At 40.5% G+C, this 14,730-nt stretch overlaps 1 protein-coding gene across 2 annotated transcripts; it reads right to left on the reverse strand.

Annotated features, from left to right (window-relative positions):
• Positions 1-109: 109 nt before the first annotated feature.
• Positions 110-11,988, reverse strand: mazb (MYC-associated zinc finger protein b (purine-binding transcription factor)). 2 transcript variants are annotated; one of them, XM_054768832.1, is made up of 7 exons: positions 10,919-11,988; positions 10,612-10,807; positions 9,511-9,617; positions 8,523-8,770; positions 5,972-6,035; positions 4,476-4,647; positions 110-4,398 (listed from the first exon to the last, which is right to left on the reverse strand). In XM_054768832.1, exons 1-7 carry the CDS (start codon positions 10,958-10,960, stop codon positions 4,061-4,063), a joined length of 1,167 nt encoding a protein of 388 aa, XP_054624807.1. In that variant the 5' UTR covers positions 10,961-11,988; the 3' UTR covers positions 110-4,060. The 2 variants fall into 2 exon arrangements, with proteins under 2 accessions (XP_054624807.1, XP_054624808.1); XM_054768833.1 differs by having other exon boundaries at positions 10,928-11,987.
• Between the last annotated feature and the right edge of the window lie 2,742 nt (positions 11,989-14,730).

Consider the following 14,730-nt stretch of genomic DNA (forward strand, 5'->3'; position numbering starts at 1 on the left):
AAAAAAAAACAATCTTCATTGTTAGTCAACAATTAACTAAAGTTGCAACAAGCCTGCAGTGCAATAAATATATATATTTCCTAAAATGTCTGCATTTGATATATTGTCCTAAATCAGTGCTTCCCAAACTTGTCAAAGTCACGTACCCCTTCAGACATTTGACTTGAAGCCATGCACGCCCAACTCCTGCACACTTAAAAAAAAACAAACCATTGTTACATTTCATTACACTGAAATATTAAGCATGATTAATTGGTTTATCAATTTTATAGTTAGTAATTCTGGTTGCATTTTGCATGGTCAAATTTTGATAAAAGTTTTACATGAGCACTGATAAATAGATAAGATGTGAATTTCTCTAAAGTATCAAAGCATTGGTCCTTCCGTTTGAATGGGTTGAACTTGAACTTCACTTTTGTCCACTTGCAATCGCTGTGATTTAAGTCTGCGTATTAATTTAATACCAAATTGAAAGGGAGGGTTTAACAAACATGATCAAGCAGTATCTAAAGTACAAAAAACATACAAGCAGCGGCAAAGCCTCATTTTCAGGGGATTCGCCACTCTGTCATCCTGACACACACATACATTGATTGGGAGGTTTTCACAGTGCAGGGATTGGAACACCAATATAAATTACACCTTCAAGATGAAACACTCTTAATATGCAACATAATCATCAAACTTATTTATTCATATAAGTCACACAGAGCAGTGAAGAACTTCATGCAATGTCGCCTTCCGTCTTTCTGCTGTGATTGTGCGCTCTGTGCCATGAGGCGTTCATGTGCGCTCGTAATTGTGAGAGTTAGGCGCTAATTGTTTCTAATTTGTATTGACGTACCCTCATGACAATTGGCGTACCCCTGGGGGTACGCGAACCCCACTTTGTGAATCCAGTTCCTAGATGTTTTTAGTTTTTTCTGTACATTATTTTTGCAGTTTATTTTCAGTTTTTATCGTGTTATATTTCTTTTAAATACAATCAGGGTTGCACTCGAAACAGAAAGCTTAAGATGGAAGAAAAATGTGCAGCATACGTTTTACTCGTGTGAAACGTATAAAAGTCAAAATTTTTAAAAAGTGATTTTTATGATTCCTTATTTAATTTTAAAAATATATTTAAATGGAATAATTTATGAAATGATATAATAATTTTACAGTCTAATAAGGTGCAACAAGTTTACAGTGCAATAAATCAAATATTAAAATTCAACACAAAGTTCTGATGCTTCCCTATTAATAATGTACTCCTGGAAGTTCTCCTTGTGTGTGTATATACATATATGAATATGTACATATATATGATTCTCCTTATGTTTCTATTAAATGTGATAATGGTTGTGATATAAATAGAATAAATAAATCCATGCAGTTAAAAAAAACAGGAACAACAATCAAATTACTGTACAATGCAATAAATAACAAAAATATTTAAAAATGCTAAAAATAGTACTATTACTAATAACAAGATTTTTTCATTGGGTATTCTTCCACTCCTCTTAAAGGCACAACTTACTTATTACTTATACTTATTACATTTACTTAGATCAAAATGTCGCATCTTAGTTTTCAGGGTGGACGACGTATTGCCCCACCCAATCCAAACACTTATTGCTTTTCAAAATATTGGACTTTTTCCACAAGAAGATTAAAGACGGGATTAAGGCAAGATTATGGATAGAAAACCAGTGACGTTGGCAGTGCACTCACTAATAAAGAATCTTATCACATTGCCCTGACGTCATCAATTTGCCACTCACAGCCACGAAGGGGCGTACTTTCACCTCAGGAATTAATCGTATACTGTGTGTTGTGATCACCTGTCTGGTTGTTTGGAAATACCGTATACGCAAAATGTATTTTCAATCCCTACATGAGATAGAATCAAAACACAACACCAGTGCATGTTTACCAATTTTACTTAAAATTGTCGAAATTACAAAATAATAACATGAGCTCTACCTCTTCTACAAAATAACATAATACTTAAGACTGTAATAAGCATCAGGTATTGATTTTTTTGTTTTGTTTTTGCTCTAACCTTTTTGTACATGCATACTGTTGAGATATAAAAATATAAATATAAATACATCCCATTAATATTGAATGAATCTATGACTAAGATGTGATCATCATAAACGAATTAAAATGCAGTTGAGTACGATAAGGCATTAAGATGTATATCACAAGAGCCGTACACATTTCTAGAGGTATTGTTTTTCTTTTAGTGTAAATGGAAGAAAATCTTAAAATGAATGTTTTAGTACATTTTCTCAACAGGAAGGAAGAATATTATTAAAAAAAAAAATAAAATAAAATTAAAAAAACATTTTAAGATATTCACACAAAGCACTCGGGTACAAAACTAGGAATTGTTTACAGCATCAACTTCCTGTGGCGCTTGACTTTAAAGCCCTTTCTCAGCAACACAAGTCCCCATGTTAAAAAGATGATCATGTTAGGTGCTCTATATACTAAATCTAACGTGTAAGTTTCACTCACTTAAACGGACAGGTAGAGAAAACAAAACAACAAAAAAACTACTATGGCAATGACGGTTACAATCAAATGAATGGCCAACAAAGTTGTTTTTTTTTTTCAAGAAAATCCGCACGTATTATTGTTGTACAGCTAGTGAAACCACTTAAAAGTTCATTTTGACAAGCTGAGCTATCTTATTTTCATGCAAAAGGTTTTTTTTTTTCTTCCTGGTGTCAAAAGTTCTTTTTTTGGCCAAACCCAGAGAGGAAGACTTTTCAAACAAGAAACCCAAACAATGACAACATTATAAGGTGCTTGTCACTCTGTACCTTTTCTACCAAGAAGTACCTCCTACAATACTTGCGTCCTGATCTTAGATGACTAAACTAGTGGAAAAAATAAAAAATAAATCATACAATTTGTTTTAACATGCTAACAGAAGTGCCGGCTCGCCTACACAGCTTCCCTTCTAATTTTTTTGTTTACTTTTTTCAGAGTTGTCATTCATGAACACAAGCACTAAATAGTCGTAGTCAGTGAGCTGCAAAAAAGAGGTATGATTAGCGCTGGTGTGAATGCTGGGTGGGGGGTGAAGGTGTTAGGGCACAGGACAGGGGAGTAAATAGAGTAGACACCATTAAGACACAGCTGTTAGCACGTTTGAGTACCGAAAATGCTCCAACAGTCTTCATTCAGCTAACCACATCAAATAACCACCGGTGTCGCAGCACGTGGTCATAAAACACTCGTATTAACAGTTGTGGCTGCAGGCAACCTCCTGATGTAGTTTTTTTCTGGGGGGGGGGGGCACTTTGGGCGGGCACTTTGATATTATTTGCCATGCTAAATGCTAAAACCAATTAATTGTAGGTTGTTGAGATGTTTAAAGAAAACATTGACAGCATACAGTACAGGCCAAACGTTTGGACAGACCACGTTTTCTTTATTTTCATGACAATTTACATTGTAGACTTTCACTGAAGGTATGAAAACTATAAATGAACACGTGGAATTATGTACTTAACAAAAAAGTGTGAAATAAGTCTAAATATGTCTCATATTTTAAATTCGTCAAAGTAGCTTTTTTGGTGGCGCTGCAAACCCTTGCTGTTCTTTCAACGAGCTTCATGAGGTAGTCACCTGGAATGGTTTTCACTTCACAGGTGTGCCTTGTCAGGATTACTTAGTCGAATTTCTTGCCTTATTTATGAGGTTGGACCATCAGTTGTGTTGTGTGTGTCCAAACTTTTGGCCTGTACTGTAGTAGCATGTTGAAGTTGAAAAAAAAAACAAAGCATTATTAGTGTAATAATTATTCATTAATAAATTTTTTTGAATATGCCAAGGCCAATAAAAAAATAAAAAAATTAAAAAAAACAAGCTGTGGGCCAAAAATAACCCCGCAGGCTGCACTTTGGACACCCCAGATTTACAGTATGGTACTAAGATGACATGTCCGTGTTATTGTGACTTTTTTCTGATTTTCCAAATAAACAGATCAGCATCTACGCATCACTTCTCTTACCTTGCCCTCTCCCGTTTAAAGGACTGAGGTTATTGCTGCTGCTGGCTATCGCTAACTCTGCGACTGTGGCGCCGCAATGCTAGAACAGTCTGTGACCAGCAGGTCCACCACAGTGCCACCCGTCACGTACACAGTGGGCGCCGTCACCATGGTGCTGAGGGAGCTGCTGGCGGCGACGTTAGAGGTGGCGGAGCTCTGGGCATCCTGGCTGGCACTGTGGGTACCCATGTGACCCTGGAGCTGGGTAGGCGTCTTGCAGTGGATGCCGCATAGGTGGCAGACGAGGACGCCGCCGGTGGTCGTGCCGCCGAAACCCCCTGGGCTGTCCTTCCACTCTTGTCCGTGGTGCTTCTGGGCGTGCACGCGGAGGTATGTCAGCGTGGTGAAGCCTGATGGGAGACCAAAGACACAAAGTGAAGGATTTGTGCTCGCAACGGCGGTTGTCTGTCTTCTGTCCTGGACTTACTGCGGTTACATAGGTGGCAGATGTGGTGCTGAGACTGGTTGTGCACCCTCATGTGATCGGTGATGTAAGCGGCTGACAGGAGCTTGCCACAGATGTGACAAGGGACCTTTTCCTCATGGCGAATCATATGGGCACGCAAACGATCCTTTGTGGCAAAGCTGGACTCGCATGTCTAAGACAGACAAAAAAAAAACCTATCTTCTGTTCCTGAAACTTATCGTGCTGCTTACAAGTATATGAATACAACTAGAAATTGTATTAGACCACCACAATGTATCCCACCCAACATCATCTAGATCATGTGTCAAACTCGTGCCCTGGAGGGCCGAGACGCTGCAGGTTTTCTCTCCAACCAGTTTCTTCAGCAGGTGATTTAACTGATGAGCTCCTTCCCTCAAACTGAAGGTGTTGATCATTAAAATCACCTGCTTTAGTGACTGGCTGGAAAGAAAACCTGCAGTGTCTCAGCCCTCCATGGCACGAGTTTGACACCCCTGATCTAGATCAACAGTGATAGATCTAAAGCCGGTCCAGATATTTTTTGACGAATGCTTGTAATTCAATTTGCACACCTTTTAGGAGATTTATGGTAATCTTATTTGAACCTGCACAAGGTTTCTGGTCATTACCATGTTAAATACAGAACCTACATGGACCAGTCATGTATTGTAACTCCTTCCACATGACTTACCCAATCAAATTGTAGCTTTTGGGTGAGTGGGTGAGTGACCTAAACATAAGACGACCTTGAATATATGAAGCCCCCCCCCCCAGACCTGCTTTTGAAAAAATATTTTAAGACAAAGGCAAAAAAAGACAAAATGTATATATTTTTTAATAACTGGTAGATTGCAGTATTAAGCCAAATAAAAGATGAGCCCGAATATGAAACAACTCAAGAAGATTTTTAGAAAAATAAAAAGGCAAAAAAGACCTAATTTATCTAAAAAAAAATATCATTTTCAATATCAAGAAAATAATAATTGGAAGACTGCAATAAAAAGAATATCACATTTTTCACCATAATCTTAAAATAAGCATCATAACTCCTCCTTTGTTGCTTGCTAACATACTTTTTTCCAGCAGCTGTGTCATGGCTACATCTGTCTGGGTCACTGACTGGAAGAAAAGCTTTGACTTGCTTGGGGAAAAGTTGTTTGGCACCACCTGTTGGTTTGCATGTATAAATATATGACAACTTGTCTTTTTTTAAGATTTTTTTTAAGGGAAAAAACGTATATACTTATAATATCATTATTATAACTTCTATTTGGGTACTTAATTGTGCTCAACAAAGGTAAGGTATAAAATAATCACAACATAATTTCCTATTATACTGACATGAGAAAAAAGTGGAAAAACGCTTTACAGGCACATGTAAAGTATCCATACAACTAATGTGCATTCAGATCATCTAAAATTGACACAACCTTAACCTTTTGTAATCCGCAAACAAGATCATGAACAGTAAATAGAGGCTGTAAACATGGACTTACTGGGCATTTAAAGGGACGCTCCGAAGAGTGCACCTGCCGCACATGACTGTTGAGATGGTCGGGCCTTGGGAAAAACAGAAAGGTGAGAACAGGAAAGGCTTCTTGTGCTAGAATCATTTAAAAAGAGGAGTTTTCAAAGTGTGGCACGCTCTAGACCAGTGGTCCACAACCTTTTTGGACCCACAGCCCGGCTCGTGTTCCCACAAATCTCCGGGACCGGGGGGGTGGTGGTGGTGGGGGTCGTATAGCGATGTAATTGATCTCATTTAGTATGTATTGTGTAAAGCTAAGACAGGAACAACATCAAATGAAAAGCACAAAGTGAATATAGACCCACCATCCACCACTACAAGCTTGGAGTTTGTTTTTCCAGAGAGAAGATGATAGCGCCGCTGCTTGATGTGTGTGCTAACAGGCAGTGTGCTAGCATGAATTAACTTGAAGCTGTGCACACAACAAATATACACATGAGCACTCAACAACGTCATCAAACTTTACCTTTATGCAGTCCCACAGAGTATCAGCATTTGGGAGCAAATATGAAGTGAAAAACCACCAATAAAAATACAGTATAGTTGACAATCTGTGCAGAGTGGGAGAAGGCTAGCACACGTACAATGGTGCGTTCAAGGACTGTCAAACATAGTGGGACACTCGCAACAAACAACATAAACATGCAAAAACTTCAAACTATATTATTTTTAAAATAATATAATGGCCCATATTTCCAAAATTGATATGAATTTACTTAAAATTGTATGTTGTTATTTACGAATGTTTTTTTTGTGTGTGTGTGTATTTTTTTCCCCACAGACCGTTACTGGGCCACGGCCCGGTGGTTGGGGACCCCTGCTCTAGACAATAGAAAAGGGTTGTTGTCTCTCCTACTCCCAGAAAAACAAATTTTTTGGAGTAGTTTCTTATGGTAACTAACAATCTATGCATTTTGCCTTTGACTAAAATGAAGTTGGCATAGGATCTTTGAAAAAGGTGTTTGTCTTTCTTTCGCTGAACATCCCCTGAAGACTTCCAGCAACTTAGACTTTGAAAACCCCTGATTTAAAGGGTGAAAAAAGAACAACTGCAACTGTCTTTAAGGGACTAGCGTTCATTTTCTTGTGTATATAATTGTCCCTCGCTACATTGCGGTTTTTCAAAAATGGATTCATAAATGATCTGTTTCGCGGTTGATTATGGCCTATTGTTAGTCAAAAACATATTGAAATACAAGTCATACTGTATGTATTATTCTGTTCACTATGAGTCAGTAATGTTACATTGATGAGACATTTCTTTACATTACCTTAACTTGCAGCCATTGATCCTTGTAGGCCAACATGACAAAGTGGAAAAAAGTTCTCCTCCCATTCTGTGTAAAAGTGTTAAGTTTTTGACTTAGCTAGTTAGCTCGATGGACTGCTATTGTTAAAGCGGCGACCGTCTCTTGTGTCTCTTGCTTCGAACTGCGAGCTAAAAATGTCTTTACATAAAATGTGATGTAGTTATCGTTGTAGTTGCGTATTGAATTGTTTACAACATAGAGATTTCCCCTACTTATTATAGATAATATCTTTGATTAATTATGAGTTAACTATGGGCACAATGTGATTAACAATCAACTAATAATAGGCCATAGTTAACTACCAAACAGCCATCATTAGTTTATTTTTTTTAAACTGCAATATAGTGAGGGCGCGATATTCAAACCGTGATATAGCGGGGGACGACTGTATTAGGTAACAGGAGTAGAAAGGTGACTATAGAAGTGTTATTTATTTTAATGTCTACAGGGCACTAATAATCTTAAATGTTTTTAGAAGGTCATAAGCAGGTTTTCTATGCTCTAACTACAAAAATATTCCATTTATTAATAAAGAATCGTACTTCGCGGAAATGTAACTATTGCGGTCTGGGCTGGATCCAATTAACAGCGATAAACGAGGGACGACTAAATTACAATTATGTTATTATAAAATTATGTTATTTGTAATTATAAACATAAGTACAGTGAAGCCCGATTATGTTGGCTCCTCTCGGACGGACAGATGTTGACATAAGCAGTTGCCCGTCACCAAACTCTAAACCAAAACTAGCCACATAATGTCAATGGGCAATAAAGAATTTTTATTTTTAACATGGCTTTTCTACATTTGTGCATATTTTTTTCCCCACAGACCGTTACTGGGCCACGGCCCGGTGGTTGGGGACCCCTGCTCTAGACAATAGAAAAGGGTTGTTGTCTCTCCCAGAAAAACTAATTATCTGGAGTAGTTTCTTATGGTAACTAACAATCTATGCGTTTGACTAAAATGAAGTTGGCATAGGATCTTTGAAAAAGGTGTTTGTCTTTCTTTCGCTGAACATCCCCTGAAGACTTTTCCTACATTTGTGCATATTTAATATTTTGAGTCTTCTGTTTTCAATCATATCTGACGGAGTTGCTGTGGTCATTTTGTTGTATGTGTTAACAGAAAGAATAAAATTTTGGCGCATGCACAAAACTTTCATCCGATGGCTAACCAGCATTCATTCAGTTAAAGTGTCTCCTGACCTTGAGAAAGCTTTGCTGCAGTGCGGGCAGATATAGGGCTTCTCCACGCCGCCCTGGTGGGAGCGCACGTGGTGACTCATTCGGTCCTTCCTCTTGAAGCGCTGCTGGCAGATGGGACACGAGAAGGGCTTCTCGTCCGAGTGGGACAGGCGGTGACGGTTGAGGTGGTAAACATCGCGGAAGGCTTTGCCGCACGTCTCGCACGCATGGTTCTTCCTCACCGGGGTGGGGTTCTGATTGGCAGGCCGCTAAGAGAAAAAGTAGGAAGGACATATTTGATGGATGAAAATTCTTAGTCAGCACCTTTTGTAAAGGTCATGCAATATATATATATATATATATATATATATATATAAAAAACAATATGAGAATATTAGCAGATGGTCCTTTATTTGGTATGAATGTTAGATGACTTTTTGTTTGTTTGCAGAGAACATGCAGGGGAGCATGGTGGGGGCTTCTGGCACGTTTCTTAAATTTTAACTTAGGGGATGGATTTGGAATGTTCCCTCATTCCTGGTCTTTTAGTAAAATTTAACACACAGGAGGTTTTTAGGCAACACACAAGACCCAAAGTCAACCATCCCCGTGGCCAGGCAACTTGAAGAAACAACATGCTTGAAGGTTTGGGGTTGACAACAGCCATCCGCACAAGGCCCTAACCCACCTGTACTGTCGCCCCTGTGGCCATGACGACAGCAGCAGGTGGCGGAGCATGGAGGTTTACACTAGCCATTACGTTCGGCATGGCTACCCCTTCACCATCCTGACTACCCAGATGAAGCGGCTGCTGGGCCCCCGCCAGCACGACGGGAGGGGCGAGAGGGGGAGGAGCGGAGAGGTGCAGCAGGGTGAGGGGCACAGCAGTCCTCTCCACCCTCCCTCCGACACCCACCGCCATCACCGACGGGACCACCGCTAGCACCTGGCCAGCGACGCCCTCCTTCTCCCCCTCCGCCTGCTCTCTGGCCCTGTTCTTCATGCGTACCCCTGTGTGGACCGACTGGTGCCGCCGCAGGTTGTAGTTGTTCTTGAACTGCTTGTTGCAAATGGCACAGACGTGGGGCACGCGGGCTGGCCGGGACACGGGCTTCACTGGAACAAAGACAAACAAAAACAACAGAATATGAACACCTCTTAATAATAACATTTGTGTATGGTATCTCAGAAAGGTACACCTCTCACTTTTCACCAAGCATGATAGTATATCTTCTCAAGGGGCAATACTGTAAAAAGTAAACTTGAATATACTTTAGAGTAGTCAGTGTATAGCTCATATAGCAGTATTGCTTTACCTTTTACCGAAAATGATTCAACACACAGCAATTATTGTCTAAATAGCTGGCAATACAAGTACCAAGATAATAGTGGCTTGTGTACATTTTTACCAGGACACGTTTATTAGTGATGTCATGCACAAAAAAAAAAAAAAAATTGGGGAGCCGGCTCTCTTGTGCACACTCAACTCTCATTCTCAGCTCTGCTCACTTGAGGACCGAAGCAGAACATGGCTTCAATGGGCATGCCATGTGACCAAATACATTTCTTTTAAGTTTGGTGGACTTTCTCTTCAAAAATAGGTCCTTCGTTCTAAGTCAGTAATGATTTTTCAATATGTGATTATAAAGCATAAACTGTATAGCATAATAATACCTCATACATCATACATACCACCACTAACTGCTTTAGAGAGAGATGGAGTCGGTTCCAAAGGTTTGATTCCCATATAAAACAAGAGTGTTTATGTATCAGAACAAATGCATAATGACACAATGCCTCTTATAAAAACAATTGTCTTATAAAAACAAACTATTCGTACATGCCACGTTAAGCTAAAATATGAGGCTACAAATGCCAGTAAATTAAGATCCATTCCCATCACTAATGTGCGTTTCATCACCTGCAACACAAAACTGAAATGTGGAATGTTTTTTTTCTTCACCTACATGCAACTACTTAGCATAGCTTGGTCAATATTGGATATGGTTTTTGCATCTTTAATACAAAATAATAAGAAAATGTGAAGGAAACTGGAAAGCATTTGAACAAGCCTGCTTTAGTGGAAGTCATTATGACTGTGCAGTTGTACCTAATGAAGTAGCCGCTGGGTGTGCATCAGATCCACGGGCCTCACCGGGCAGGGGTTCCTCGCTGAGGGCAGTGGTGTCCACGGTGGAGGGAGGCTGATCTATGTGCTCAGTGGGTGGGGTTTGGGGAGAGCTTGTGTGCACTGACATGAGCTCCGATTGGAGGCTCCCCTCCGCTTGGTTTTGGGTGGGAGTATTCTGTAGAGGCAAGCAGAGGCAGGCCATCATCACCAAAACTAGTCACAGACTGAGTCAACATTGCTTTCAAGAAGATGTCAATGTGTGGACTTGAAAAAAAATGAGTCTCACCAAGCCTACCTGGAAGAGGAAATTGCTCCAAGCAGCATCCATTTTGCAGCACTGAGATGGAGGCTATAAAGTCGCTAGCTTATGGTTGAGAACAACAACAGCCTTCGCATACCTTGGATGGGCCCCTCCAAAAAAAGCTTGAGTTGCCACACCCGATGTTAAAAACAAAAATTGGCGGGATTGTTTGAAAATAATATAAATGTGACGTGTCAAGATGCTGATGTCACGGAGTTGGCATGATGTAAGCCAAATGGGCGCAGCAGTGAGCGAAAGTCCGCCGCACAAACCCCACACAGGCCGGTACCTTTACCTTCAATGGCTCTGCTTTAACTTCTAGCTTGGATTAATGCAACAATAACCTGCTTACTCTCGAGATAAACGGTAAAAATCACTACACAAGTGAAGTAAAAGTCATTTCCCCCCCACGGGAGAGCAAATATGGGTTATAAAACACGTCATGCTTTGTTTTTTAATGAGTCAATCTATGTTTCCGAGTTCCTCCGATTAGGCCACTCGGTTGTTTGTCGAAGCCTCGTTGTCGGAGTCAAGCCCCGACCCGGGCGAGCGGCGCTCTCGCCGGGCCGCGGCCCGTCGCTCCACCTCGGCCGCTGAGCTGAGAGGATGTCATCTTTCTTTTTTTATCGCCCGCTACTCCCTCCGCCCTCCCTGTCTCTTTCTTCCTTTTCTTTTTTAATTCCTCGTTCTTCTCCCCCTCCTCTCCTTTTTCTCGCACCGCTATGTCCCACTTGCTTTTAAAGGGATAGGGCTTCCTCTTCGGAGCAACCCCCTCTCACTTCCGTCTCCCGCGGCCTGAGTCCTGGCCTCCTCCTCCCCCCGTCCTTCCGTCCTGTCCAGGCGTGTCGGCCGACGAAAAATACACTCACGGTTTGTTTTTCTCCTCCATGCCAGCTGGATCGGATCGTGGCTCGACTCCCCCCTGCGTCGCAGAACCTGCACCGGAACCAGCACCGCGACTTTTCATCAACGACCGAGCCGCGGACGACGAGCCTTAAAGGGCGGTGCACATCGAGCCTCCCAGTCTGCCTGCAATAATGATGTCAGAGTCGGATATAGCACATTGAGCACACACAATGGAGGAGGAATGCACTTATTTGCATAACTTTTATATAATCTATAACCGTGGGAAATGCATTTTATATTCATCTACCATGCACAACTAGCGAAATGATGATTATGCACAGTCATGCATTTGTTTGTGCTTTTGTACTCCTGAACAGCTGCACACAAAAGAATGAACATGTGTCAAAACATGCACGCCCACTGTATTGCCTGCGCTATTATTTTTCTGACGGTACGACACATGGTGTCGCTGTGATTAAACCCCATGAGTCAGACTGACTTGAAATTTCTCACACAGCAACAGCTGTGTTTCATTTCACCTACTTCCACAATTAGGGTGTGTTCACTCCACAATTAGGGTGTGTTCACACTTGGTGTCTGATAATCTGGTGCAGACCAAAAATATAAATAAAAAAAAAGATACTTTAGTGAGCACTTTTGCTCGGTTCGGTAAGCGTTCACGCTTCCACTTCTGTCAGCAGACCAAATAATGCTCTCAGTTCAGCACTAGTCTGTTTCACCTGGACCAAAAATGACATGTGAGAACACACCCTTACGCTTAGCATTTTGGGTGTTTATGTGCGATGTAGTGTACAAAATTTGCACCCTGAGGAACTAAGTACACATAGTATACATCAGGGGCAGCCCTACCCAATGTATCGCTCTCTGCAAGATTTTATATGGCACCCCCTCCATCTGCGATTTACATACGCTTACAGAAGAAATGGCCACAGGGAGACTTATTAGGTATCATTTGTCGCAATTAATTTGCAGTTGCTTTACATTTGAATTAATGTGGGCTTTTCCATTTGAACAGTTAATTGTAATAACTAGGGCTGTGAACAATAAACCGATATGACCAGATATCCAGTTTGACAAGCGAGAGGTACGCCTGCGTCAGTAGCAGCCTCCTCGATCGATATTGAATCGAATCGAATCAGCCATCAGTCAGGGTGTAACCCGCCTCTCGCCTGAAGTCAGCTGGGATAGGTTCCTCGTGAGGATAAACGGCATACAAAATGGATAGATGGACCTTTGTTACCTACTGTACATTGAGTGTCCAAAACACTGTGCTCAGGCTGAAATGTTGTACAATTATTTAGTAGAGTATGGTAATGTTTACTTTTCCTATCTAACACAACATTTTCATTGCACCCATGTGGCAAATAGTGCTACTTACTTATCTCTGCTTGGTCACATTTTTGCCACTTTTAAAAACATTTGTCATTATTTGAGGGGTTTTGCACTCTTTATTTCTTATTATTGATTGGACTGAAGGCTGAGACTTCAGTTTTTTTTTTAATTGATATATTTTATATTGATCTCTTCAAACAGATGTTCATGTTCATTCAGCAAGTCTTTTTTTTGGTCTGTGTCTAAAAATAAATACACTTGACATGAGATTCTGTTGTTTGGCTTTTACCTTTATTTTTGCCAGTGCCTTACAGCATGTTTGGGAATATGATTTGCTCTTTTACACATCTGAAAATACTGTAAGTATGTCACTTTTATAGAATTGGCTTCTTTGTTGTATAATGTAAGATTAATGACTGCATCAAAAAATGTTAACCATAGAAGGGTGTAGTTCGTACACTGTATCAAATCGTTCTGTTTTTAAAAATATCATTTTTTAATCATAACCCGTGTATCTAAGCAGGCGTATCGAATCATCTATCACAAAGAGAAATACAACTCTAAAAATAAGTAGTTTTAATATAATTGAATTGAAGGTGAATTTGTTTCCCGATTTTGAGGCACCCCCTGGAGGCCACAGTGCCCTTAGCATATGCCTATACTGCCTAATGGGCTAGCTGACTCTGGTATACATATTGAAGTTTAAGTACAGAAGTGCGCAAATTGAAACACAACTAACCACAGTAACTTACTGTTTAGCCAAATCTCTACCAAATTTGGGACACACTTAGAGGACTAACAAGCATGTACAGTATCTGTACAATTTCAGCAAGATTGGTTAAAAAACATGGCCGCCCTCAACCAAAATATATAATACTTGGGACTGAGCAACTAATTGTCCATAAGTCACTGGCCACTTGTCTGTTGATGATAAATCAATGAGGATGTCAGTATTACATGTATGCTAGCATGTCTTCCAAAGCATTTTGACCACAACCCATAGGGGGCGCCGATGTAATTTACAGCCATGACTGCAGTAAAAATAATATCACTCACTTGAGTGACACTGACAGAGTGGTATTCATTATTGATGATAGTAATAGTAATTTCAAATATTGTGCTGCTTCCAAGTCGCTAATTAGGTTAACCACAATATTAGAAACAGCTCACAATGTGGGACAATGGAATTGCACACCACAGCAGACTACAACCACTACAATATGTGAAGGTGAGTCACACTGGTTAATGATTCAAATATTGTTTTCCTCTATACATAGAGAGAGCATGGGGGAGATAGATTCTCCTCCATCCTTTTGCTATGCCACTTGTCCTCTCCAGGGTCGAGAGGTTATGCTGGAGCGTATCCCAGCTGACTTTGGGCAAGAGGCGGGGTACACCCTGGACTAGTCTCCAATCAATCGCAGGGCACATATAGACAAACAAGCATTCACACTCACATTCTATGGACAATTTAGAGTCTCCAATTAACCTAACATGCATGTTTTGGAAAGTGGGAGGAAACCGGAGTACCTGGAGAAAACCCATGCACGGGGAGAACATGCAAACTCCACACAGAGATGCCCAAATGGAGATTTGAA

Source organism: Dunckerocampus dactyliophorus, chromosome 2 (genome assembly GCF_027744805.1).
Source record: "Dunckerocampus dactyliophorus isolate RoL2022-P2 chromosome 2, RoL_Ddac_1.1, whole genome shotgun sequence".
NCBI classification, from domain to species: Eukaryota; Metazoa; Chordata; class Actinopteri; order Syngnathiformes; family Syngnathidae; genus Dunckerocampus; species Dunckerocampus dactyliophorus.

Bases quoted from the DNA above. Each gene is read 5' to 3' on its own strand.
- mazb (XM_054768832.1), bottom strand. From the start codon at position 10,960: ATGGATGCTGCTTGGAGCAATTTCCTCTTCCAGGTAGGCTTG. The intron at 9,618-10,611 runs GTACAACTGCAC...TCTTTGTTCCAG, and splicing joins CCCAGCGGCTACTTCATTAG to TGAAGCCCGTGTCCCGGCCA. The intron at 6,036-8,522 runs GTCAGGAGACAC...GTTTTTCCCAAG, and splicing joins TGCAGCAAAGCTTTCTCAAG to GCCCGACCATCTCAACAGTC.